Source organism: Dermacentor variabilis, chromosome 2 (assembly GCF_050947875.1).
Source record: "Dermacentor variabilis isolate Ectoservices chromosome 2, ASM5094787v1, whole genome shotgun sequence".
Taxonomy (NCBI): domain Eukaryota; kingdom Metazoa; phylum Arthropoda; class Arachnida; order Ixodida; family Ixodidae; genus Dermacentor; species Dermacentor variabilis.
This window is the reverse complement of record NC_134569.1, coordinates 40,555,959-40,581,545: the sequence shown is the minus strand read 5'-3', so window position 1 is coordinate 40,581,545 and position 25,587 is coordinate 40,555,959. Positions and strand designations below refer to the sequence as shown.

Sequence of the window (25,587 nt, the reverse complement as noted above, 5' to 3'; positions counted from 1 at the left end):
GGACAGGCACGTCGCGCACATTTATTTCAGCACCTTTTTGCAGAGTGAACATGCAACGGGAACATTTAGCAAAATGATTTGACGTGCTATGCGTTCGTGCTTAAATTATACACGGCAGCGTTGTGAGATTGACGTGACCTCCCCCCCCCCCCACCCTTAGTAGCGTTCCACGCACGAAATGTTTCGGTCAGCTGTCTCTGTTTGCACTATTCGCTAGTTATCTAAATAAATTAGCTACAGTTGGTTGCTTTCATAGCTGAAATGTTAGTGTAAGTTAGGTAGAAAGATATTTGCTTAAACTTTTAGTTAAGTAGGTTGGTTATTAGTTTAGTTAGTGAATAACTTAATCATTTATTAGTTGAATAAATAGTTAGTTTACCTCGACAGCTTATTTCATTAGCCTGTTATATTGGTTAATTACATTGCTTAGTTTATTAGCTTCGTTAGCTTAACTATTTGGGTTTGTTATTTATAGTTATACTTGTTTATTATAGTAGGATACAACTTAAAGAAACAGCAATTTGCAGCCCAAGGCACATGGACCACGCAGCCGGAGTGTGTTTCTCCGCCATGCCAATCACAGAAGCAAATAAAATCTTCGTCATGCGACCTTTTCAAAATGGCGTCTTACTTTATTGGGGGCGAGCTCCACCACTGGAAAAGCTGGCGCCACCGTCGGCGTGACGCGACATGAGGGATCACGTGGACACAGCGGCCGCGTCGGCTGCTTCGGAAGCGCCGAAGCGAGCTGAAAGCGAAAGTTTAAAGTCCCACCTGCGCTGCGGTTCTGATTAAGTGGTGAGGCTTTCCCGCCTAGGGCGTCTGCTTGACAACATTTGAAAGCACTTAATAGGTAGTGGCTGCCTTCGGAGGCGTTCAGAATGGTAGGCTACTGCTCGGTGCCACAGCGCCGGACGTACGCAACGGAACCCGGTGTCAGCCGTATTCACACGTAGCCGTCGGACAAGAAGCTGCGTGAAGCTTGGCTCGCGAAACTTGGGACTGCCATCGGCTACAAAAAATTTGGACAGCCATCGGCTAAAACTCGGGTATGCAGCAAGCACAGACGCGAGGAATGTTTCTGCTATGGCGCCGGGACTGCGATGTTCGGTGAGTAGCAGAAAACGCGCACTGAGACGTTCGCCCGCGCTCGCTGCCCGGCTAATTTCACGACGGTTTGGTCTATGAACTTGTTGATGTTAGGCACTGGCAAGTTCACTGGAATGGAAATGGAGTGGTAAGAAGCACATTAAACAAAGGCATGTCATATGATCATGTTTGTGTTATGAATTACCGCACTTGATTACGAAAAAGAAGCAGCGCGAAATCGCTTGCTGAGTGCATACAGTGCGACGCAACTTTAGAAATAATATTGAAGCGTTCAAGAATTAAGAAGAAAGAAATTATTGAATCGTCGCGACGGCACATCACAGTCTCCGTAGGCGTCGAAGTCCCTTGTTAAAACGAAATTGTTTTTGAACAGTTCTGATAAGGTCCACGCAACAATGGTTGCTTGTGGACTGTCAAATGCGCATATTCTTCATTATTCAAAAGACTAGCGCAAAATAGCAGGGACAAAGACAGAGAAGACGACAGGACGAGCGCTAAACATCAACTGGTTTTTACTGCGAGCGAAGGTACATATATACATTTCGTTGGTGCATGCGCACACAGGGTTAAAACAGTACAAGCACATTCTAATCAAAATGTGGCATACTGTTCTGTAAGTACATTCTTTTTTCTTTTTTGGACAAGGCAAGTGAAGCCATGCTGACACAGTTATCACCTTCCCTGTCAATGTGATATGCCTCACAAATCTCTCGCCCCCACCTTGTGCCTCCACTATACCAAGCACACACGTGGTGTCAAACGCAGGCACGCACCCGCATCGCTTATAGTGCATGGCCAAATGGCCGCCCCCCGCTAATGAATCTACCAGCGTTCGGTGCTCTTGTAGCCGTTCATTTAGGCAGCGGCCAGTCTGCCCCACGTAGCACCTACCGCATGAGAGAGGTATGCGGTATACGACCCCAACAATGCAGGGTACAAACTTGCATGCATGTTTTATGGCGCAGACCGGTTTTTTCTTCCCGTTTACGGCTTTGCACATGCGCACCAGCTTTTCGGGGGCAGCGAACATCACGTCCACGCCGCACTTCTCTCCAACTTTTCTCAGCCGGTACGATAGCTGGTGCACGTACGGTATAGCTGTACGTTTCAGCTTCTTGCATCTTTTTTCGGTTGCTACGCCAGGGCGTCCACCTGCTCTGATTTCTTTCAGGAGGCATTCCGCCACAGCCGTCACGATATCTTTCGGAAAACCGGCGTTCTGCAACCGGAGCACTTGCATCTGCAAGCTAACCTCAGTTTTATGGTGGCAGGACTTTTCGAGAGCACCACGCAGGAAATTTCTTGCAATGCGCTCTTAAGCGATTTTGAGTGAGTCGAATTATATGCTAGAATTTCCTTTTTTGTGCGAGGCTGGTACGACCAGCAGATGTGCCCTGTGCCAAAGTACAAACACAGCTCGAGGAATTGGAGACACCCGTTCATCGGCACTTCATGCGTGAACCTTAATTTGCCAGAACAATCACCGAAAATTTCTAAAACACTTTTTACAACCTGTGGTCTGTCGCTCTCGTTTTCAACGTTCACAAACACAATAAAATCATCGACATATCTAAAACACCTCACAACACGTTTTTCCTCTTTTATGCACGCTGCCACGCGCTTGTCAAATTGGCCTAAAAAAATTTCACTAAGTATAAGAGCTATGCAGGAGCCTATGCAAATACCATCTTTTTGCACGAACAACTTGTCGTTAAAACAAATGTAGGTGGAAGAGAGGTAGCACTCAACTAATGCTACAAAGTCGTTTACGGAAACCCCGCTACTATTTTGGAACTGGACAGCCCCCCAGTTTTCAATCCGCTCTTTTACTGCGTCTAACAACTCTGTTTGGGGAATGGAATAAAAGAGCTCCTCAATATCAACTGAAAAGGCAAAATTGGCTCGTGAAGCACCATCTCGCTCACCCAAAAATTCAATCACATCCTTTGAGTTGCGCACACGAAAAGGATCTTCTACGTCTATTTGGCTAAGATGCTTTTGTAGGTATTTTGATACCAGACCTTGCCAGGCTTCTTTCTCGGATACAATTGCTCTGAGAGGCATGCCTTCTTTGTGGGTTTTTGCAGAAAAAAATACGTTCAGCCCCGGCATTTTCGCAGCTTTTACAAACTTGTGTAGTCCTGTCAAATTGATCTGTTCACACAGTTTTAGTGCCTCTGCCTTTACTTTCCTGCCAGATCTTTCCAAGGGAACAAAATTCTTTTCAATAGCCTGCTTAGCCTTTTCATGATACATCGTTTTGGGCAACACGACGAAACCACCCTCCTTATCAGCAGTCAGCAAAGAGAGATTATTCTTCCTGAGGTAATGAATAGTTTTGATCACCGCTAGCGTTGCCCCAAGTGAGCATGGTTTCCTACTTGTCAGGCAGTCGACACCTTCAGAAATACATCTAGCTTTCTCTTCCGCATCTGCACATTGCCCAACTTTCCCAACCATAGGCAATTTGCAGATGCGGAAGGAAAAGCTAGATGTATTTCTGAAGGTGTCGACTGCTTGACAAGTAGGAAATCATGCTCACTTGGGGCAACGCTAGCGGTGAGCATAGAACAGTTTACACCCTTTGGAGTGCCCCTTCTGATAACGCGCGTGCCGTTCGTTACTGGAAAGTTCCGGGCTCGCAGCGTTAAAGAAAGGAAACGCATCAAGGCAGATAACGATTATTGTTGTGTGGCAGAAGGGGCAAGCCAAAGGGTGTAACTTTGCCTAAGAGTGTTAAGTTCCCGCACCTGGGGGCTGTGACGTCTTGGATTTTGATGGCATCTTCTAGGGCCCACTAAATGTATATAGCGGTACAGATTGACTACATTGTGTTCTAAAGGAACCAAATATTAAACATGGCAAGTTTCGGGAACCTTTACTCATCCAACGCGGCCCAAATGCGAAAACATTCTTTGGAATCCCTGACGTCACGCTGACGTACCGGAGCTGGGGTTTCGGCGCGAAATTCAAATACTGATACTTGGACCTTCATTTTATCATCTAATAATATAAACTATTTTTTTGAAGTGACTGCCTGCAGGGTTCTCAAACAATGCTTCATTAGTCTAAACGGATTTATTGTTTCGCTTTAGTGTTCCTTTAACGCTGCGAGCCCGGTACTTCCCAGTCACGAACGGCATGTGCGTTATCAGTGTGACGCAGCATTCTCGACAGGAAAGTAGCGAGCGCCGAGTTTTCAGAAAAGGAAAGGCAAGCAAGGCAGGGATGACGATTGTTGTTGTGGGACAAATTTACACCCCAAAGCGTGCAACCGTTTTAAGACTGTAAAACAAAATTGCACATTTTGGATTGTGTCTTGCCAGACAACAATAAACGTTATCTGTCTTGTCCGCATTTGCTTTCTTTAACGCTGCGAGCCCGGTACTTCCCAGTAACGAACGGTATGCGCGTTATCAGCATGACATGCATTCCCGACAGGAAAGTAGCGGGCGCGGTGTTTTCGAGAGAGGAAACACAAGCAAGGCAGATGACGATTATCGTTGTATACATGGCAGATATACACCCCAAAGCCTCCCATCTGCAGATGACGATTATCGTTGTATACGTGGCAGATATACACTCTAAAGCCTCCCATATCTGCCTTGTTTGCGTTTCCTTTCTTGAAAACGCCGCGCCCGCTACTTTCCTGTAGAGAATGCTATGTCATGCTGACAACACGCATCCCGTTCGTTACTGGAAAGTACTGGGCTCGCCGCGTTAAAGAAAGGAAATGTGGACAAGACAGATGACGATTATCGTTGTTGCAAAAGGGTGCAATTTTGCTCAACACTCTTAAAACGGTTGCATCCTTTGGGGTGTATATTTGTCCCACAACAATAATCGTCATCTGCCTTGCTTGAGTTTCCTTTCTTGAAAGCTCGGCGCTCGCTACTTTCCTGTCGAGAAGCTGCGTCACACTGATAATGCGCATGCCGTTCGTGACTGGGAAGTACCAGGCTCGCAGCGTTAAAGAAAGGAAACGCGGGCCAGACAGATGACGATTATCGTTGTGGGACAAGATACGCCCCAAAGGGTGCAAATTTTTCGAAGAGTGAAGAGTGTATAGGTTACTATACACTCTTAATACGGTTGCACCCTTTGGGGTGTAAATTTGTCCCACAACGATAATCGTCATCTGCCTTGCTTGCGTTTCCTTTCCTGAAAACTCGGCGCTCGCTACTTTCCTGTCGAGAATGCTACGTCAAAAATGTACACCCTTTGGGGTTTATCTTGTCCCACAACGATAATCGTCATCCGTCTTTCTCTAACGCGGCGAGCCCGGTACTTCCCAGTCACGAACGGCGCCGCGTTATCAGTGTGACGCAGCATTCTCGACAGGAAAGTAGCGAGCGCCGAGTTTTCAGGAAAGGAAACGCAAGCAAGGCAGATGACGATTATTGTTGTGGGACAAATTTACACCCCAAAGGGTGCAACCGTTTTAAGAGTGTAAGAGTGTAAGACCATTATAAGACACAAGCCCCAAACCGCTCTAAACACAAGCACTAGCATCAACCCCATCGTCATCGCTGCAAGTCTCCCTGACGGGCCCAATCCAACTTGAACCAAAGCAATCCGTAAAGCTTGCGGCGTTGAGGGGTTTGCCGGATTGCTGACAAATCTCAATGTCTGGACAAGATTCGCATTTTTGCTTTCGATATCACTTCGCATGATGCTCGATAGCTCTACGACACTGTAGGTAAGACAATACACTATTTTGCTATATACAGCTTGTTCCTCCGTGTGTTAAAGCGAAAGCACCGGGACAGATGTTTGTGACTTGTGTTTTTGTCATGCTCTTGTTTTGCTAGCTGCTAGTTTTGCTCTCATACGCAGGTGACGACGGTCTTAGCGTAATCGACGGTTCGTAGTATTTGGCTGCGTCGACTGAGCGGCATGTTTCACAAAGGCGGCGAAGGGCGGCCGAAAGGTTTTGGCTTCGGAAGCTTCGCGGTTTCATCGAAGAAACCCGATTCGCAGCTTGGTCGCAGCGCTTTGCAACCAGAAACGACACCTGTGCCCGCCTTGCCGGTTGTTAACCGGCGTGGCTACACTGGCTTGAGCACCATAACTCAAAACGCTTTGGATATCAACTATGGAAATCTTCGCAAGCGGCCGAAGACCGAAGAAGAGTAAGTGTTCATCTCACTCTGCGCTTTAAATATCGTGTCGTCTTATCTCCGTACTGTAAAGACATACCAAAAGAGGACGCATTGTCGCTATCAAGAAGCATGCTGTCACTACTCTGAGAGAGATGCATAGTGGAAGAACTGAAACGCGAGCAGGTAAAAGCACCGACGCGGGCCTTTTGCCGGCGTGGACGCGGGTTTTGGCTGCCGTGAGCGCGCAACAAAGTTATCTGTATCTTGTTGTACGTAAGCGGGATTGTCGGCAAATTACACGCTAGAAACTGCAACGAGTTTTAGTATGTCGCGGTAATTTTTCGTAGCTGATCTTGCATTTTTAAACAGGATTGTGTCGAGATTACTTGTTCGATGCGCCATTTGTGCGATTTGCCGAAATAATTTCAGCGTTACAACACCACCGGTCAGCGCAAACATTAAAAACTTAATCTACGCTCATTCGTGTAATGATTTGCATCTGCAGCAGGATTCTATAAGTTAATCATCCACTTTAAATCATAAACCTAGACAATGACGATGCTACTTCATGTGTGCTTAAAGCAAACTACTTGCTCAAACAAAACGTTAACGTTGGCTGATATTCTTGGGTTTGCTTCTGTTTGTTTAGTTGTCTTCAGTGGCTGAGACTGTGTTTATTCTTGCAGGTACTTTGAACAAGATGAGGAGGATGGCCGTGGAGGGCAGTTGGCATATATACCTGCCCCTGGAAGCCCTACATGGGATGAGCAGCAGCGTCGGGAGAAACAGCAGGATTCCTCTGAGAGCGAGGAGGACCCTTTAGATGCTTTCATGGCTGATATTGAGGTGAGCAATATATATGTATTTTCTGAAATTGAAGCAACTCTGGGTCTAAGTTCTTCCTTTTTCTTTGGTTGGGAAAGTCGGACATTGCTCGAAAAAGGGGAAGTGAGCATGAAAACCCTCATAAAAGGCTGTCTGTTAGTGTCGTGACAAATTCCTTTAAAAAGTGCAACATCAAAAAGATTATTGGTGGACTTGAGGACTGTTACTGTACACTTATGGCTGCAGAAACAACTAGGGTTGCACATTGGGCTTGTTGGTACTTTATATGACCAGGCTTTGCACATGTGTGTGTGCATGTGTTGCATTATCACCTGTGTTGAATGTGCTACTTCAGAACCGTATGGCATGATGGGAACAGCCATGTAAAGGAACTCATGTCAAGCGATAGCATGATCGAAACAAGTATAAAAGTTCAGCAATAGCAAGCAGCAACTCACATAGCCGAGTGCTATTTATTACATTCAAAATGACTTTGGGCAATTTGCATTTCGTGGGAATTAGATTTGAAGTTGTCCTTGTAGTGACTTTCACTTGGTCAGTTTTGATTAGTGTGTAATTTTGAGCCATCAGCTTCATCTGGACAGCTGTCACCATGGGGAGAGCTGTTAAATGTACAATTTTAATAGCACATCTTGGGTTTTAAAAAGAAAGCCACAGAATGCTACTATTGCTGCACTGAGTAGATTTTTGTCTGCACTCTTGCTTAATTCAGTCTTTGCCTTCCCACAGTAGAATACTACAGCCAGGAATAGCTGTGAGATGGACAGTCAAAAGGGCATGAGTAATCAAGCTGCACTCACGGTCGCACTCAGGCTGCTGTCTATGGTATCCAATTATCTCCCAAGTTGTTTCATTAAAAACATGTGTACAAAGCTTTATTTTAGGAAATTATTACACGTTACATGCAGAATTAAAGATATGTGTGCATTTTATCTCCTATGACCTGAAATATCAATGAAAGACGTCTGGCCTGAAAGAATCTTCCCTCAGCACACATGTAAGGTTCAAATCTAATTATCTGAACAGATAATGAAATGAATCAAAAGCATCAAAGAATGCCTTCGAGGACATGAACTCAAATGCACAACGGGAATTGAGCAGGCAAGTGTGGGTCATCTCCGGCAAGCAGAGCAGGAGAAGTTGTGGCCTGGATGAATACAACTCATTCTTGGTAGTTAAAGGGTTAACATGACCACAACATGTGGGCACCACAGACCCAATCATGCTAGAATCATGAGCACGTGCTCCCGTGTCAAGCTTTATGGCTATGTTATCTTGGATGTGTACCTGTGAAAAACTCTTCCTTCTGTCCTTGTTCATGAAGTGTCCATTAGACTTATGTCTGCAGCTTACTTCACTTTAGAATATGTAGAAGCAGACATAAGATTCTTTTGCATTTAAGAACTGTTTGTATAGAACTCCGAATTCTAGTTTTATAGGTTTACCAAAGCCAAACAATAATTAATGTAGGTTGATTGTATATGTTGCCTTCATTATTGTTTCTTTATAGTGATATCTGAGTAACGATTTGGTAAACCTGATATAACTGCTTATTATCGTACCATGGCACACTGTATGTATAACTGAGAATGGGGGCAGGAGCATATTGCAAGAATACAGGAGCTTATTCACATCTTTGCAGGCTGTTGGCTGTTTAGATTTTGCCCCAAAAGTTTGGGTAATTTTGGTGCAGGGTGTAACAATCACTCCTCCATGTTGTCTTCTTGTAGAAAAAACTGAGCAAAGATAAGAAACCATCGTTATCCAAGAACAGCAAGATGCCTGAAAAGGAAACCAAATCAAAGGATGAACTGAAGTAAGCATAATCAGATGTATTGCATGCCCTTTTCTTAGTGTACAATGTATAATAAAGCAGACTTCTTCTTAGTAGCGCAATGAATGCTAACAACTAGAATACAGTTTCTTGTGGGTTGAAGGCAGAATTTGGTGATGTGTGTATTTCTGTAGTGCTGTTGTCATTAAGTGAGTTGTAATTTACTTTCCCGCTCACTTTCGTGCCTCCTTTTCTTAGGGGTGTCCGTGATGACATAGAAAATGAAGACGATGAAGAATCCTACTATCGTTACATTGAAGAGAACCCTAATGCAGGAGCAGACAAGGACGACAGTGACATTGAGCTGGAGTATGATGAGGATGGCAATCCAATTGCCCCTGTCAAGTCAAAGGTACAGCTTCTTGAAGCCACATGCATTGTTTCTTTTGTGTTGAAACTGATTGTGCCCTTCTGTAACATGTAGGATTTATTGTTAACAGTATTTTTTATTTTTCATATGTAAAATGAACTTATCGGTTTGGTTTTAACCCAAAAGCCTGGTTTTCAGAGGTTGCTATTGTATATCTTTCTCTCTTGTCTCTTTTTGTGATTACGTATATTATTCACACAAGAGCTTGCAAGTGGTCTTGGGTGACAAATTTTGCTCACGCAAAGTGCTATAACTGTTTTGTGACTATGTGCATAACATCACACCCGCTTTCCTAGCAATATCCAATCAGTACAATGTGATATGACCTCGGAAAGGTTACTCATCTCTCATTTTCTGAACACCACTGTGCTGTTAAAGAAGGAAAAAATGATTGATGTGGTCTCATCACAAGACATGTGAAACCATGATATCTACCAACCATTAAAGCTGCTATCTGGTGTATTTCCATTTGTTGCCAAATATATATATAGAATTGATTATAGCATGTTATTCTTTTGAGGTAGCATTTTATTTAACAGAACAGCAGCATGCCGTAGCATGTGCCTGCATAGTCTTCATTGTTATTCTGTGGAGTACCTAATTATGTAGCTTGGATTAAGAGCTACAGCAAAAGAAGTGTGATGTATGCACCACAGAGGGTGCAAATTTCTTACCATTGTAGTAACCGTATGGCCCACTGTGTATAAATCATGTCAGACATAATGTTGAACAAATATGGGCATTGCTGTGCTGTTTAGATATCAGCCATGCGTAATTAATGCAGTACTGTCATGCAGTAATTAATACTCATTCCGAGCAGGCCAACGATTTTTGGGTTCAAGACACTGGCTAGCTTGTGAAATTTCAGTTTCAATTTTATTTACAGAGCTGTGAAAGTGCAGTTTAGGGAGTACACAAATGCAGAAGGAGAACTCAAATTTGAAAGGATTAAGCTGAAAGCCTAAACATCTTACTTTAGGTATTGGTTTTCGTCGACAATTTGTGGGACTCCTCCATGTTTTTTTTTTTTTTCTTGTATGTTCTCAAATTTTCACCTGAATTCAAAGGCTATCTGCAAGGGTCTTTTACATGTTTACTAAACTTATGCATTGGTCTGTTACGGCAGTAATATTACTTCATTCAAGAGCTAATAGTAAACCACACTGTTTATAAGGACAGTGCCTAATGAAAATGAGCTGACACACATTCTCGTCTACATGCATGACTCAGTTTGCTCTTTCTAAGGCTCAATTTTTCTTTTCCTCTTTCAGTACATCGATCCACTGCCACCTATCGACCACTCAACCATCGAGTACAAGGAATTCACCAAGAACTTCTATGAGGAACATAAAGAAATAGCTGCACTCAGTGATGCTGAAGTGGATCAGTTACGCACAACGTTGGGCGTAAAAGTGACAGGAGCTATTCCACCAAAACCCGTGACGAGCTTCGGTCACCTGGGATTTGACGAAGCGATGCTCAAGGCTATCCGCAAGGCAGAGTACACCCAACCCTCACCCATCCAAGCACAGGTGCGCTGTCATGTGCAGCAACACTACCTTCATGCAGCTTTGCCCTTGTGTGTCTTTAATGAATTGCCTTCGCTAGAGCCACTGAAACTGTGTGCACTCCTGTGCAGTGAGTTGCTGACCTTTGTTAAATCACATTCATGGGAAACATGCCATGTAAAGTCCTTGACTTAAAAGGAGTTTACATCGAAACTAAAGCTGGCAGACATCAGCATGTACATGCATCAGAGGTTGTTAGCAAAGGGCATTTCAAAGGCGACATACATTCTACAGCAAAACCTCGTTAAACCGTACCCGCTTAAACAGTAGTTTCGTTTTAAATGTAGTAAAGTCAAATCCCCGACTCAGCGGCCATTGAAAATAATCTGTTTTGTACCCGCATAACCCGTACCAGCTTATTGCATACGTATCAGTTAACACGAAGTGTTTTCACTTTTCGTCCCGCAAACACATTGTTGCGTCATCTCCATTGGGCGGCCCCACAGAACAACAAGCCTTGGAGGTCGGAACATCGGCCTCCAAGCACCCTGTGCGTTTGCGTGTGAAGCCACATCAAGATCAACGTCATTTCGGCGCCGTGCCAGAGAGCGTTGTGGCGTCGTGCAACCAAGGATTCGCATTGTGCTGAAGCCTGGATAAAAAAGATGCCGGGTGCTCAGCATAAAAGAAAAATTATACATTGTTCATGCCATGTTCTTGCCATCAAACGTGACACTAAGAAGTCGGCGCTGGCACCTGACAGGGATCTGCTGTTGATTACAGTGTGTGGCATTTGGAATGCGATGAAGTTGCTTGGCAGCACTGCTGTGACTGCGAAGAGGTGTCGGCTACGAGGTTCGACTTTTTCCCATCGTTGCCTCTGTCGTTGCCGAAGTGTCGACTAGCGACAGTGATGAGGACGACACAGAAAGCGGCAGCACGGGCGATTCAGGCCCGACAGTGGCAGAAGCTGCATGTTACATCAGCCTCACTATTGCAATCGTAGTGATGTGAACAGCACCCCGCAATGAAAACGGTGCACCGCGACTTCTCTAGCGCTACCGTGCGCGAGCACAGAGAATATGTAATGCCAACGAGGTATCTGCCATGCGAGTGTTTGCCGAGAAGAGGGGGCTGGCTGAAAAGCTGGCTCGCAGCTTCAGTAAGTCTGAGGCCACTGTCGTTGCTGCTAGGCCACTGCCGCATCAAACGAAAATAACACCTTTGTCACGCGAAGTTCAGTTCGGTTTAGTTTATTATTCTTTAAATACAATGGAGTGGTAAGAGACAATATACAGACGGGGGTCCCAAAGTCAAAGACTGCAACGGGGCCCTCGGTTAATAATAATAATGTATAGATGTATTAAAGAAGAGCAAGCTAACTAAAAGAAATACAAAATCGCAAAAATACAACATAGAAAAAAAGATAAATGAAAACAAATTGAATGTATACAAGCCTATAGTGCAAAACAAAAAACTGTCAATATACACAATTGACAAATGTAGTGTAATGAATGACGTAAACTTAGTTACACATATAAAACAGCTTAACGGCGTGACTAAATGTATGAAAGGATGAAAAGTTAATGCTGATGGGTAAACCATTCCACAGTTTTATAGCAGCGAATGATGATGTCATTTTTCCATAGTTAGAATGAACCATAGGTAGTAGAAAATTGGAGTTACATGCAAACCTGGTATTATTGTTATTGATGAGGTGCCTGAAATCGATGAATTGGTATGAGAGCTGTTTAGTAAGTAATTTATAAAACATATAAATTAGATGATAGTTGAACAACTTCGTTACAACAAGGATGTTATTTTGACGAAGTAGTAGAATAGCACTCGTGAAAAACCTACTGTTAGTGATAATGCGTATTACTTGGTTTTGTAAGTGCTGAATAAACGAGATATGACAGTTATATGTGTTTCCCCAGGAAACAATACTATAATTAATGACTGTTAATGAAGGCAAGGTATAATGCTAATAATGTGTCTTTAGAGAAATATGTTCTTGACTTGATTAATGCTCTAATACTGAAGGCACACTTTTGCTTAATGAAGACTATGTGTTGAGGAAACTTAAGGTTAGAATCTAATTTGATGCCCAAAAATGATACACAGTCAGAGATGGGAATGTGATGACCATCTAGAGTTATCTCAGGAAAGCCAGGTAGTATTCTTTGGCTAGAACGGAAAATCATAAATTGAATTTTTGAAGGATTGATAATTAAATGATTGGACGAACACCAAGGTCAAGCTGATTGTTTAGTTTAAGAATTAAGTTAGTTAAAGAATTTTCACGCATCTATATAGTAGTATCGTATGCGTATAGTATCCAATGTGCCGACTTAAGACACATGGGTGAATCATGAACATATATATAGAATATTAAGGGACCTAACATGGGGGGGGGGGAGCCTTGTGGTACACCTTGGTTAATAACTTTAGTATCAGAATAAGCGCCTCTAAAAAAAACTGTTCTCTCACATGTAGGTAAGTGAATAAATACTGCATGTTTTTTTCCCCTTGCATCACACTCTCTCTGAGTTCCGTTTTTAACAGGCAAGTGGGCAATCTCATGCTATTTCAGTTAAGCAGTACTACCGTTTAGTATATACTTTTTCCAAGCTCCAGTCAACTGCGGTTTAACGAGGTTTCACTGCATTTCTGTTCTTAGAAGAACACGTGAGAAACACCAAAATTCTTACTGTACCGTGTTACTGGTAAGATGTAATTCATTCTGCTTGCTTTACTTTACGTATGTTTTGTAAAATTTAGAGACAGAGTTGTGGCTGAACATTTGTGTGTTATTCAGCAAACTCATATTTCTTTCTTTAGCACCAGTGCTATTTCATTGATGCTTCTTCTGAAGTGATGCCTTGAGGCTTTCAGCAGTATAGTTCTGAGTAAAGATTGACTTTTAAAGGGTATCCTAATGGTCACGTGCATTACAGGGAGTCCCAGTTGCACTGAGTGGTAGAGACATGATTGGCATTGCCAAGACTGGCTCAGGAAAGACAGCCGCTTTTATCTGGCCCCTCTTGACACACATCATGGATCAGGTGAGTGACATTTGATGGAGTCTGCTGCTTCAAATCATGTGGTAAAGTGCTTGTATCACACCATTTTCTTACATCTCTTTCTTTTACTGGTCCTATATTTGGGCGAGGTAGTTTGTGAAGCCATTGTGTTGTCTGTTGTGAAACGCTGGTGCAATGCTGTTGAGAAGAATAGAGCAATGAAAAATTAAAAGTTACAAGTCTCTTTAGCATATGCTAAAGGTGATTAAGGCAGAAGCCTGGACACTCATGAGACATTCATTACATTATTTGACATTTTCATTCTAATGAGCTGTCACTTCTATTTTCTCCCACCAAAGGTTGCGAGTGTGGGTGCCTTAATTAACTTAGCTCAATTAGCTTTGCACTAATTAACACCAATGGTTACGAGTCTGACTCCCCCTAATGGTAAGGGGTTCAAATGGCTTAATTAACTATAAACTGTACCTTAAAATTGCCTTAATTAAGGCCAAAGGTAGTGGGTTCCACTCTCGACCTTCACGCTGTAAGTTGAAATCCAACTTCGAGGTATGGCCAGTTCACCCATATCTCCATCTTGGGTCGTGGGTTCAAGTGCCTTAAACTTCGCCTTAATTAACACCAAAGGTCGTGGGTTCGACACCCACCAAAAGTTGTGGTTTCGGCTCTCGACCTTCATGATGTCACTTGGAATCCAACTTGGAGATACAGCCCGTTTCTCGACCTTCATGATGTCACTTGGAATCCAACTTGGAGATACAGCCCGTTTGCCCATATCTCCAAGTGGGTTCAATTCCCACCAAAGGTTCTCATTATGAGTGCCTTAATTAACTCTGTCTTAATTAACTTTGCCATAATTAACCTTCCTTTAACACCACAGGTCATGGGTGCAACTCTCGCTAAAGGTTGTGGATTCGAGTGCCTTAACTTTACCTTAATGAACTGTGACTTAATTCACTTTGCCATAATTAACACTAAAGGTCGTGGGTTCAACTCCCACAAGGACTAAGGTGTGGCCCCCAATTTTGGTGCCATAACACCGGGCAGTCAAGTTTTCATCCCATGAGCTGTCTAAAGCTTGCGCCTTAAATATATACAGCATAATTAGGCACAACCTACACTAGAACTTGTTAACTTGTTGCTATACTTAGATATATGTAATTAAAAACTTGGATAAACCTATTGCTTATAGGTTTATCCAAGTTTGAAAACATCTGCAGTGCTACATTCAGTTTGCAGATGTGAACAGGGCACAAAGTAGCCATAGCTTCCATAGCATTGCACTGTATATATGAAACTTATTAATGACAGCCTTTTTGAATAACTAAGTCGACTTGTTATGTAGCATGACATCATCTGGCAGGTTCAGTGGCTCTCCATTCCAGCTATGCATTACACTGCAGTCACATGCGCACAGTTTTTGAGCATTGGTGACTAGCGACAGGTTTTGCCATCACAGGAGGTTATTCATCACTGTTGCTTGTCGTGTTGCCAGCTTTTGGCCAGCCAGAAAATTTTGCTTGTCACCCGGAAGGCTACGCAGCGACTTCTGTCTACGCAGTGAATTCACTCTTGCAACTTTTTCTTTACCATGACATCAGAAAAATAAATAGTAAAATCAGCCATCGCTTCGTCTCATTTGAAACAGAAGTCAAAGTATCGCTGTTGACTTGTCGTTATTACTGAGATCAACTGTATGTTTTGACGCGGCAACACACATGCAGGCAGACCTTGTCGCAGCGTGGAGCAGCAACATAGGCACTACATCACAAAAAAAGGTCGCAAGAAATTTACATTGTTCTCAAAATAAATACAATCGTGCACCACTGTGAGCCATGAAAGTGTTCTGAGTTTTGTGCACCAGAGGGCACCACGGCATTTCACGCTGGTGACCTGGTGGCATGGAATAACTTTCCACTGGTGATGGTAGCGTACTAGAGCTGGCCTTAATACAGCTTAGTTAAAGCATTGGCCTTCTGGTACGTTTGTAATTTCTTTATGAGCGCATGCACATATTTATTTGAACTACAATGAAAATTTGTTGCAACTTTCTTTCGCGATGTCGTGTCCATGTGGTTTCCTCACGCTGCAACGCGACAGCGCAATGGGGTCTACCCATTGATGTCGCTTGAATGTTGTGTGCATGTGGCTGCTGCTTTAATACTATATGAATGTGCCAAGCATTGCAGACGTTGCATATGACTGGTGTGCAGTTGACCTTCGAAGATGACATCATGCCACTTGGTGTGCATGCTTGCATGTTGTCTACGCAGTGTCGTAAGAACAGCATTGCTGCTGGCTATCTTTTCTATACAGTTTCGATTTTACCAACACCGGAATGAGTACCCCTGATATTTGCTAGCCAGCTTTTAAACTTAATGGAGTGGGGGGAGCTGCAAGGAAATGTTTAGTTACAAAACCCATGTGCAGCTTAAACATGCCACTGCAATGCTTTGTCTTAAATTCACGAAAAAATAGTAATAATAAAATACATAGAACATTCATGCAGTGGTGTCAATTTATAAGCTAGACCTTTGTATGTTTTTCTTAACGTTGCATATCTTTGTATAATTGAAAATTTTTGTCTTGCCAGCGAGAACAGTTTTTAGCTGTCATTGATTAATTAAGTACTTTTGATTGTTTGTAATGTCAATGCTGAAAGGGCGAGAAGGAAATGTGGTTGCAAGATATGTCATATCCTGAACTGCATGCTCCACCTCAATGAAAATTGGAGGAATACTTCATATCAACAACATAAACCTGTATGACAAATATCTTGTCGTATTGTATCTTTTTTATAAACAGAGGGAGCTTGCACCAGGGGAAGGTCCCATTGGCCTAATTTTAGCACCAACCAGGGAGCTGGCCCAACAGGTGAGCACATTTTCTCAGAAAGTATGAGTAGAGCGTGGAAACAACAACAGTTGGAACACAACACCTCCTAGACAGGTTTTCAGGCCTGCACGTCACATGAGATGACATAGGCTACGTCATGCCACGCTGGCCGGCTCGTTCCTGCTTGAGCACGGTGCATTGCAACTCACGTGTTGAATGCGTGATACTGCCCAGTTTCATAAAGGGTCTTCTTTTTCTCTTTATAAACAATTCAGTCTCTCCGTTCTGTTCTGCACTAGCATTCGATAAAAACAATTCATACTTGCATGGAAGGTGCCTGAGTGGGGCTAGGATATTCAATTATGGAAGCTGGAGAGGATGTTTGTGGCATTAAGACATTGTGCTCTACTTGATTGAAAACCGGGTGGGGTTCACTGAGGTACCTTTTAAAGGGCCCCTCACCAGGCCACACAGCAAGTTTCGGTTATATGCTGGAAGTTGTTACGTGTTCTCTAGGGAGCGTTCTGTCACGAAAAACTTTTCTCATCGGCTCATCAACAGCCGAGATAGAAATATTTCAGTGCCGCGAACCCTTGATTTCAGGAGGTGAGCTTCACTGCTAAGCGAGACACTCTCCCCACTTGCTCCATCTAGCCTCCACTCGCGAAATTCCTTCCCTGAATTCTCCCATGCTGAATCTCGAGGATCGCGTGACACATATGTCACGGGCCTCGTCTTCATTTTTCTTTTCTCCTCGCTTTTTTGCAGCACAGCGCACTTCCACTGCTGGCATCGCGCACAAGCGGTTGAGATTGTCGCGTTTCGTGCAGTGCACGATTTTGCACGCTGTGCACAAGGACACCTGACTAGCGGTATAAGTCTGTGGTACACAAATACCGAGGCAGACACAAGCTGATCATAGGGCATGATCCCGCACTCGAGCACGGTAGAAAATGACATAGTTTCAGTGTGTGTGCGCGTGACTGCACGACATGGGAACAAGCAGATGAATCGGAAGTACATCTCTCTTGCTGCGGTGTGAAGTAAAACAAAAATGTGCAGACATTCGGTTTGTGTGTTTCATTATTTCTCTAAGCTTTAATTCATCTACTCGAGCAACATATTACACAAATAGCAGATGTTGCCTAGAATAATTCTCGAAATCACATGTCATCATGAGTGACGTCGCAGCGTGAACACGTGTACGTAGGCGCACTAGCACGTGTACGTCATCCTCCGGCTTGTAGCGTGGTGGTCGCAAGGAGAAGGGAAAACAGCATTCGGTTTGAAATTTCAGATCTTTCCATGGCACGGAGCGAGTAATACTTTGCAGGCACAATCATTATCGCACATTGTATGCTCTGCACTTGTCAGCTCAAAATGGCCAGAACTGGTGAGGGGCCCTTTAGCAATGACATTGTTAACTATTGGAATAATCGACCCATTCGTTAAAGTACACTCATATCACAATTGCAGTCCATAGCATTTATTTCGATTATTCACAATGCTTTAGTGAAAATAACATCAACACAGTGCAACAAGAGTATTCAGAATGGCACAATTTGCAAATTAAGCACCAAAGAATTAGTGCTTTAAAATGTTCCTCTATATCAAATTCAATTCAAATTACTTCATTAAGTCATGCATACAAGGCTGTTCAGGTAGGATTGAGGATCTGAATGTATCCGAAACATTCACAAGTATACGTGATATAAATTAGATACATTGTGCATTAATGAATAATGTTCAGTTATCAGTTTGTCAGAGTAACATTCAGATGCGTTCAATTTTTGAACACTATACCCAAGCATAGTAGTGTTCACACAGAGTGCATCAATACTGAGAGCAGAGAAGAAAAACAGTTTATATACAGGTAAAATATGAGGGCACTCAACTGCACACAATATGCACACATTTTAGTTGCCATCAGGAGCACACAATACAGATAACACAAGCAAGCAAGTCAGAAAAATGCAGTAAGGGCATCAAATTCACAATGATGATTTTTCAACAACCAAAATGCATGAAATATGCTATTTAGCCTTGCAAGACAGTGAATTGCCAACATTCATTTCTCAATAAAGAAACGAGCTTTCCTTTTCTTTTTTGTGCTCTCTTCTTTTGAAACACATGCAAGGTCATTCCTCCGCTTGCAAAAGATGCTCAAAAGTGTGTTAGCCACACAGTTTGCTAGCAAACTGGCTAACTGTTACACAGGTACCTACACAGATAACTACACAAAGCCTACACAGGCTAACTGCTACACAATACCTGCACAGATAAAATTATGTGTTTCAGAAAAATATTCGCTTGCATGCAGAAAAACAGTGATGGTAAAAATAGCGATGCCACGAATACGATAAGTTTGTGATGGTTTGTATTGTTTGCTAACAGCACGAACACGTATTACATTCACCTATAAACAAAAACGCATGCTGAGAAAAAATAGCACCACGAATTACAATTGATATGAATGTCTTATCTTAGTATATGTAGTTGATGCGAAATCCTTTCAGGGAATGGCATTCATCCACTCCGTTCGCTTGTCCTTATCTTTGGGGAAAAGAATTACTTGCAGCTTTTCCCAGTATCGAAATTGCCCAAGCATGCCGGCACACAGCACTTGTTCGGCTTCTTGCATGTTGCCAGACATAACAATGCAAACAAATATCCCTGGTATACGCTACGGATGCAGCACAAGCGCAGCTCAACACATAAGAAAGACACAACGTTTTCAGCTGCAGCAACAAACGCTAACAGCCAAGTGAAGTGAAAATATATCCACAATAGACGCTACGGATGGAGCACAAGCACAGCACAACACACAATAAAAAAATACCACATTTTCAGTGGCAGCAACGAACCCACAGCCAAGCGAAGTAACCGCGTTGAAAGCAAGCGAGTGATGTCGTTGCTGCTGGAGCTGTGCTGTCTGCCGGCGGGTTGCGATGTCAGAATTTTAACTGCAGGCCCTGTGAAGTACTATGTAGGAGGTGTTGGGCAAGCTCTGTCTGTCCGTGCGTGTGTGTGTGCATGCGTGCGGCCTACCATTGAGGCCAACCCCTCTTTTGGAAGCTCTGAAGCATGTGACTACCTTGTGCACTCTATACTTGCAGATTTATCTCGAAGCCAAGCGCTTCGGCAAGGTGTATGGTGTAGGTGCTGCCTGTTGTTTTGGTGGTGGCAGTAAGTGGGAGCAGTCCAAGGCACTCCAGGAAGGAGCTGAGATTGTTGTCGCCACCCCTGTAAGACTTTTGACCTTGTGCTGTATTTTTGATTTGTATTATGTGGTGCAAAAAAGAAAAAACATTTAGGAAGAACTGAGCATTCGTGTTGGGGCAGAAATTGGGGGAGGTGGTATGGTAAGGAGTCTGAAATATCTGGATAAGAAGTTTTTGGTAGCACATACCGGATGCTTGAAGCAATGTGTTCCATAGTCATGGCTACTACAGTGATGGAACAATCATCTAGACACTGTGTTTACCATAACACAACAACAATGGGCAGCATGCATTGAGTTTCTTGGTTGTTATGGCATTTTACCTGTGCCAGAGAATTGGCATTCTGACCTAGCATTCTTGTTCACACTAATGCAGGTGTCAATCTGGCATTACATGTATTTCACTGTTTATACTGTGTGCAGTTTTTTTTTTTCTTAGTAAGTGACATGTATTCACATGAGCTTTTCTCGTGTACAGGGTCGCATGATTGACATGATCAAAATGAAAGCCACTAACCTGGAGCGTGTTACATTTTTGGTGCTGGATGAAGCAGACCGCATGTTTGACATGGGCTTTGGTAAGCTGCTTACTGTAACAGCCTATATTTTTGTATGAGCAAGAATAGCTGGAATTTCCAAGTGTTCTTTGAAAAAAATAAGAGCGTAACAAAATGGTTAATGATACTGTATTAACCTTAACTGGTCATTCCCGAGTACTGTCGAGCACTGTGCTCACACTTCAGCAGCCTTGTTTTAGTTTCATTTGTACAGTTTGTGTAGATGTGCATATTGAGCCTGAACATTCCAGTCATGTACTTATCATCGAAATTTCTGTTCGTCTTGTTTAAACATTACGATTCAAAATATGCTATCCAAAATGACTGTTACAGGAGCACATGGGATTCTCTGAATTGTAAGAATGTAGAAACCAGCAGTAATTCATGGGCTGTTTGCTTACTATGGGCAGCAGCAGCTGATTAAGGGTATGCCTGCAGAGAGAATACAGTAGGCTTCCATTAATAGGGCTCCGGTTAGTTTGATGTTTTTTTTTTTTTTTTCGGTTAATTCGACCCCAGCCGCCACCCATGCATTTCTGTGGGCTCAAACTCATAATTTTAGCATTGCCATTTGTTGGGCGTGTTGATAAACTGAAAGCATATGTAGCGCCAGCAAACAAGGACGGGAGGGGGGGGACGACTCCCTCCCATCCTTGTTTGCTGGCGCTAAATATGCTTTCATAATTTTATCCTAAAATTAGTTTTTGCTGGAAAACTTAAGCTTTACCAGTGAGCATGCATGCACTTGACCCCTCCAGTGTGTGTGTGAGAGGGGGGGTAGGGGGGGGTTACAACAAAACTGGGTCGACAGTTACCTGTGCAGTGCAATCGAATAGGAAACAGACTGCGTTTTTGGCAACCGGGCGCCGTCGTGCAATACAAATTAGACCCAGGCTCATTTTTCTTGGTAAAAAAATTGGGTGCACGTGAGATTTCTACGTTAGTTTTCTACTTTTTGCACATAGAAAGTAGATGTGCGTTTGATTTGGGGACATGTTAGAATCAAATACAGTTAAGCCTCAACATAACAAATTTAAGTAACAAAATTCTCAATATAGCGAAACATTTAACTTTTTATTATTTCTTGTCCATAAAAAAGAACATGTATTTTGAACCAAATATAAAGAGGTGTGTTTATAAATGGTTTCAATATAACTCAATTTCACTGCCGCTGCGAAAGAATATAAAGACAAGTGAAACCTGCTACGGGCACAGAAAGTGAAATCGTTGAACTGCATGCGGCTGCTTACGAACCCACTTCTCAAGTGAAGATGCCTCTCCTCGTTTAGCATTAACGTGGCTGTGCGTGACTCAGTGCATCTGAGCTCATATGCAGCCCATGTGCTCTATCTTAAGGATAATCCACAGTGGGTACAGAGGTTGGGTGAGCTGAAATAGACCATGTTCATGTGCAGATATTTGTGCAAATTTGCGGGTTATTCAGAACTCTGTAATATTATGATTGCCATACAGCCTGCCTTGGGTTGTGGGTAACCAATGGTTTGAGGCCTCTCGTCAAAAGTCCTGAATTTCGTTCAATGACTGCAATGAAGAAAACTAAAGGATGTTACGACATGCTGTTCCAATGCTTGCATAGCTTTTCTACCTTAGTTTTCCTCTTCACTTGGCGGCACTAACGACACTGTGCCGAATAGCTGTTTGCTTCATGTGCTCAGTTTTCCCATGCACTTATTGGTGAAGGTCACACTCTCAACTTTCAAGGACACGTTGAAGCAAGGAGCAGACAAATCGTTCGCTTCCTCCTGCCTGCACTCTTCATGATAGTGTCGTCCGACTGCAGGCAATGATATCAGCCGCAGTGACAGAGTGGACGCGAAAGCTTCTCAGGACACACTTAGTACTACCGAAGGGGTGACATCGTCAACACGGCACGAAACCGTACCTTTGGTTGCCAACTCTAAAATTCAACAAACTGAATTTTTTATTGTGTGAATTCTTTTTTTTTTTTTTTCTGATTGCTCTATATAAAAAAATTTCTCCGCCCCTTCCATGTAGGAAAAATCTGTTTGCAACCATACTCACTTGCATAAAAGGTCAAATTTCATTCTAACAAAGTAAAGGAACTATTACCAACTTGGGTTTGTTGAGGTGTAACTGTGCTGGCAAATGAATCAGGATGTTTTTTGGCGATTTTTCTACAACATTTTTAATTTGGCCCGCCAATAATTCAATCAATTTCATCAGTTCTATCGGGGTCGAATTAGCAGAAGTTGACTGTACTCTAATGTTTCACTTGTGTGGGAGCCACGTCGCAGTCATTGTTGTGGTTTGTCAATGTAATGACAGCAGTTACCGCTTACATTCTTTTCCTGACCATCTTGTGAGTTGTGCTATCTGTGAATTCCTTGCAGAGCCCCAAGTGCGTTCCATCTGTGACCATGTTCGTCCTGACAGGCAGAGTGAGTACCTTGCCATAACAACACTAACACAAACCAACGGTGCATCCTACCACAGTCTACAAACTTCGCCACGACAAAAAAGAATGCACAGCTCACCACTGTCAAAATGCGCACATGCCAGCAATTTGAATCTGTGTCAGCCAGTTGGAGTACTTCACTATCTGCATGGGAGCAAAAAATCACCACTAGTTCTCCCAGTTTTAATTTGCTTATCTTGCTTTAACTTTGCTGGGTGAAATATGCTGCTGCAGCAGTCTGAAGCTTATATCTGTCCTCTTCACGATGATTCCAAAATGGTGATGTTGCATCTACGGAACGCCGTGTGCTTAGCAGAAAGATGACACCTCCCGACACATTTCTACCCAAGCTTTGTGACAGCACACTATAAAAGCATGATTTTCTCAATTGTAAATTGCTTTTCTTTCTAATAGTACCCCAAGTGATGAAGAAACAGCCAAGGATACGAAAAAAGAAAAATTAGAAATTTTGATCAGTTCAGCATGGGCTTACTGCACCGCTTCATTCAACCAATCAAAATTTTAGTCTTCAGACCTGAAGTAGTGGGTGGTAATCGTGGAGTAGTGGGCGGTAATCCTGGAGTAGAGGGCAGTAAACCTTAGCGGTGGGCAGCATTTCCACCCTGAGGAGAACCCTAGTATTCATTATGAGCTTCAACACGCGAGCCGTGCCCAGAGCACTCTCTCTGCAGGTGGCATTACCGTGTACTGCTTTCTAGAGAAGAAGTGGAGATGGTTCCACCATCCCAGCAATTCTCATACCCTATGCATTTTGTCATTTGCTTTCTTCGTGGAGCATCTGGCATGGCGAGAAGTGCAACGTCCTGAGCCTTTAGTGCAGTGCGATTTGCCATGACGCACTGCTGCCCTAGCTTCACAAGTATTCTCTCTCTCTCTCTCTCATTTTACAATGGATCAACAACGGTATTTGAGAAAGATTATAGGCAACCATGGCAATAAGCAAATGCCGCTAAATGTGCCTCTGGCAGTTTCTTATTGCGTCATGAAGAAAGCAGAAAGCACAAGGGTATGCACATTGCTGCAATGGAGAGGGATGTAATCAATCACTTAATCAAAACGTTTTTCCCAACGACAGTTCGGAGTCCCTCAGGCAAAAAGCAGTAACAAACTGCTTGAAAGTGCCTTAAGGCCCGTGTACATGTGCAGCCACTGGTAGCGAGAACCTGAGAGCACGTGGCAGCACATCGCGGAGCACCGCCACTGGCACCTCGTGAAATCTTGGCAAACGACTCACCATAGCAGATGACTCCCCATGCTTTTTGCCAATCACTTTGATTGCACCTGCAGTGCTAGATTTCGTGAGGCACAGGTAGTGTGGCACTCTGCAGAGCAATTCCATGGGCTCTATGTTCCCGCTAGCAGTGGCCGCACCTGTGCACGGAAACTGTTTCACAGTTTAGATTTGCAAAAACTAACAGATTTACAACAGTGGAATGATTGGTTATGGTGCTCTTCTCAGTTTCTCTTAGTACATACTAAATTTGTGTCGATTGTCAAGAGATGTGTGCAGCCTATGTAGACCTTTAGCGTGGCGCGTTTGAAGTTTCATACTAATTTCTTATCGCATTTTTGATGCAGTTAGAAACCAATAAAACGGTGCATTTTTCATTTTTGTAGCTTTAAAGGTTATTCAGTGTGGTCTGTGCCTCACAAACTGGTAGTAATTGGGACCTGGAGAATGCAATTCTCACCATGCAATAGTGCAGCAGTGCCCCAAACTTACATTACTGCACTCCATCAGTCCCAGGAGTGCTATACAGTATCATCTTTGCACATCGAGCAGCCTATATTTAGGTCCTACACTTGAGCATTGAGACATACTCACATGGCAACCAGCTGTCCTTCTGAGGGAAGAGCCTGATGTTTGTAGTGCACCTTGGCATTTCTTTTGCTATCTCTTTGTGTGTGTCAGTGATTTACAGATTGTAAGATGACCTTCTTGTTTGTTCTTGTAGCTCTCATGTTCAGTGCTACATTCAAGCGTAAGGTCGAGCGGCTTGCACGTGATGTGCTCACAGACCCAATCAAAGTGGTTCAGGGTGATGTGGGAGAAGCTAACGAAGATGTGACACAAATTGTGCTTGTGATGCCCAGTAACCCACCAACGTCCAAATGGAACTGGCTCACCACACACTTGGTGGAATTCACCTCAGGTGGGGACAAATCTTACCTTGCTGTTCATGAGCTTTCTGTAGTTTCTCTTGTTAACAATAGCACTTTAAAAGAGCTGGTAATGGGATAAGCAGGAGTTGCTTATACTCAGAGGTTATTTTGTATAGTATGCAGAATCCTTTTGTTAAAGGGCTGTAGAGATTTGGCGTTCAGGTCCTCGCGATTCCAGATATAAAAAATACCATTTGAGTCCTCAATCAAAGTGCCCATGTTTTTATTAGGGCGAAATGTAGTACTTTTTATAGAACATGGTATTAAAGCTTGTTAGTACTACCACATACACTGCTTCCCATTTCATGCATTTACTGTGAAATGTGAAAGTTTGCAGGTCAGTCTTGTAGGCAAGCGAGCTGCAAGCATTATTCCTGCTCTTACCAGCAAACTCTTACATTCTTTGTAAATATTTTTTTGTCTCTTGCTTTTGTGAGACTTTTCAAAGTACAATATCGAACAAGCTCACAATCAAGTTTTTCTTGCAAAATATCACATGAGTAACAGTCCATCTGTACATCTGGATGTCATTGTTTCTTAATA

At 43.0% G+C, this 25,587-nt stretch overlaps 1 protein-coding gene across 1 annotated transcript in view; it reads left to right on the top strand.

Moving 5' to 3' along the window:
- The first annotated feature begins 5,670 nt into the window (after nucleotides 1-5,670).
- LOC142571684 (ATP-dependent RNA helicase DDX42-like) overlaps nucleotides 5,671-25,587 on the top strand; it is a 36,865-nt gene continuing 16,948 nt past the window's right edge. The window contains exons 1-12 of the mRNA XM_075680217.1: nucleotides 5,671-5,809; nucleotides 5,947-6,242; nucleotides 6,899-7,058; nucleotides 8,789-8,874; nucleotides 9,091-9,244; nucleotides 10,534-10,794; nucleotides 13,728-13,835; nucleotides 16,617-16,685; nucleotides 19,763-19,891; nucleotides 20,345-20,444; nucleotides 22,796-22,843; nucleotides 24,837-25,034. Coding sequence (XP_075536332.1) covers nucleotides 6,007-6,242; nucleotides 6,899-7,058; nucleotides 8,789-8,874; nucleotides 9,091-9,244; nucleotides 10,534-10,794; nucleotides 13,728-13,835; nucleotides 16,617-16,685; nucleotides 19,763-19,891; nucleotides 20,345-20,444; nucleotides 22,796-22,843; nucleotides 24,837-25,034 — 1,549 coding nt within the window. The 5' untranslated portion in view covers nucleotides 5,671-5,809; nucleotides 5,947-6,006. The remainder of the gene's footprint in view (nucleotides 5,810-5,946; nucleotides 6,243-6,898; nucleotides 7,059-8,788; nucleotides 8,875-9,090; nucleotides 9,245-10,533; nucleotides 10,795-13,727; nucleotides 13,836-16,616; nucleotides 16,686-19,762; nucleotides 19,892-20,344; nucleotides 20,445-22,795; nucleotides 22,844-24,836; nucleotides 25,035-25,587) is intronic.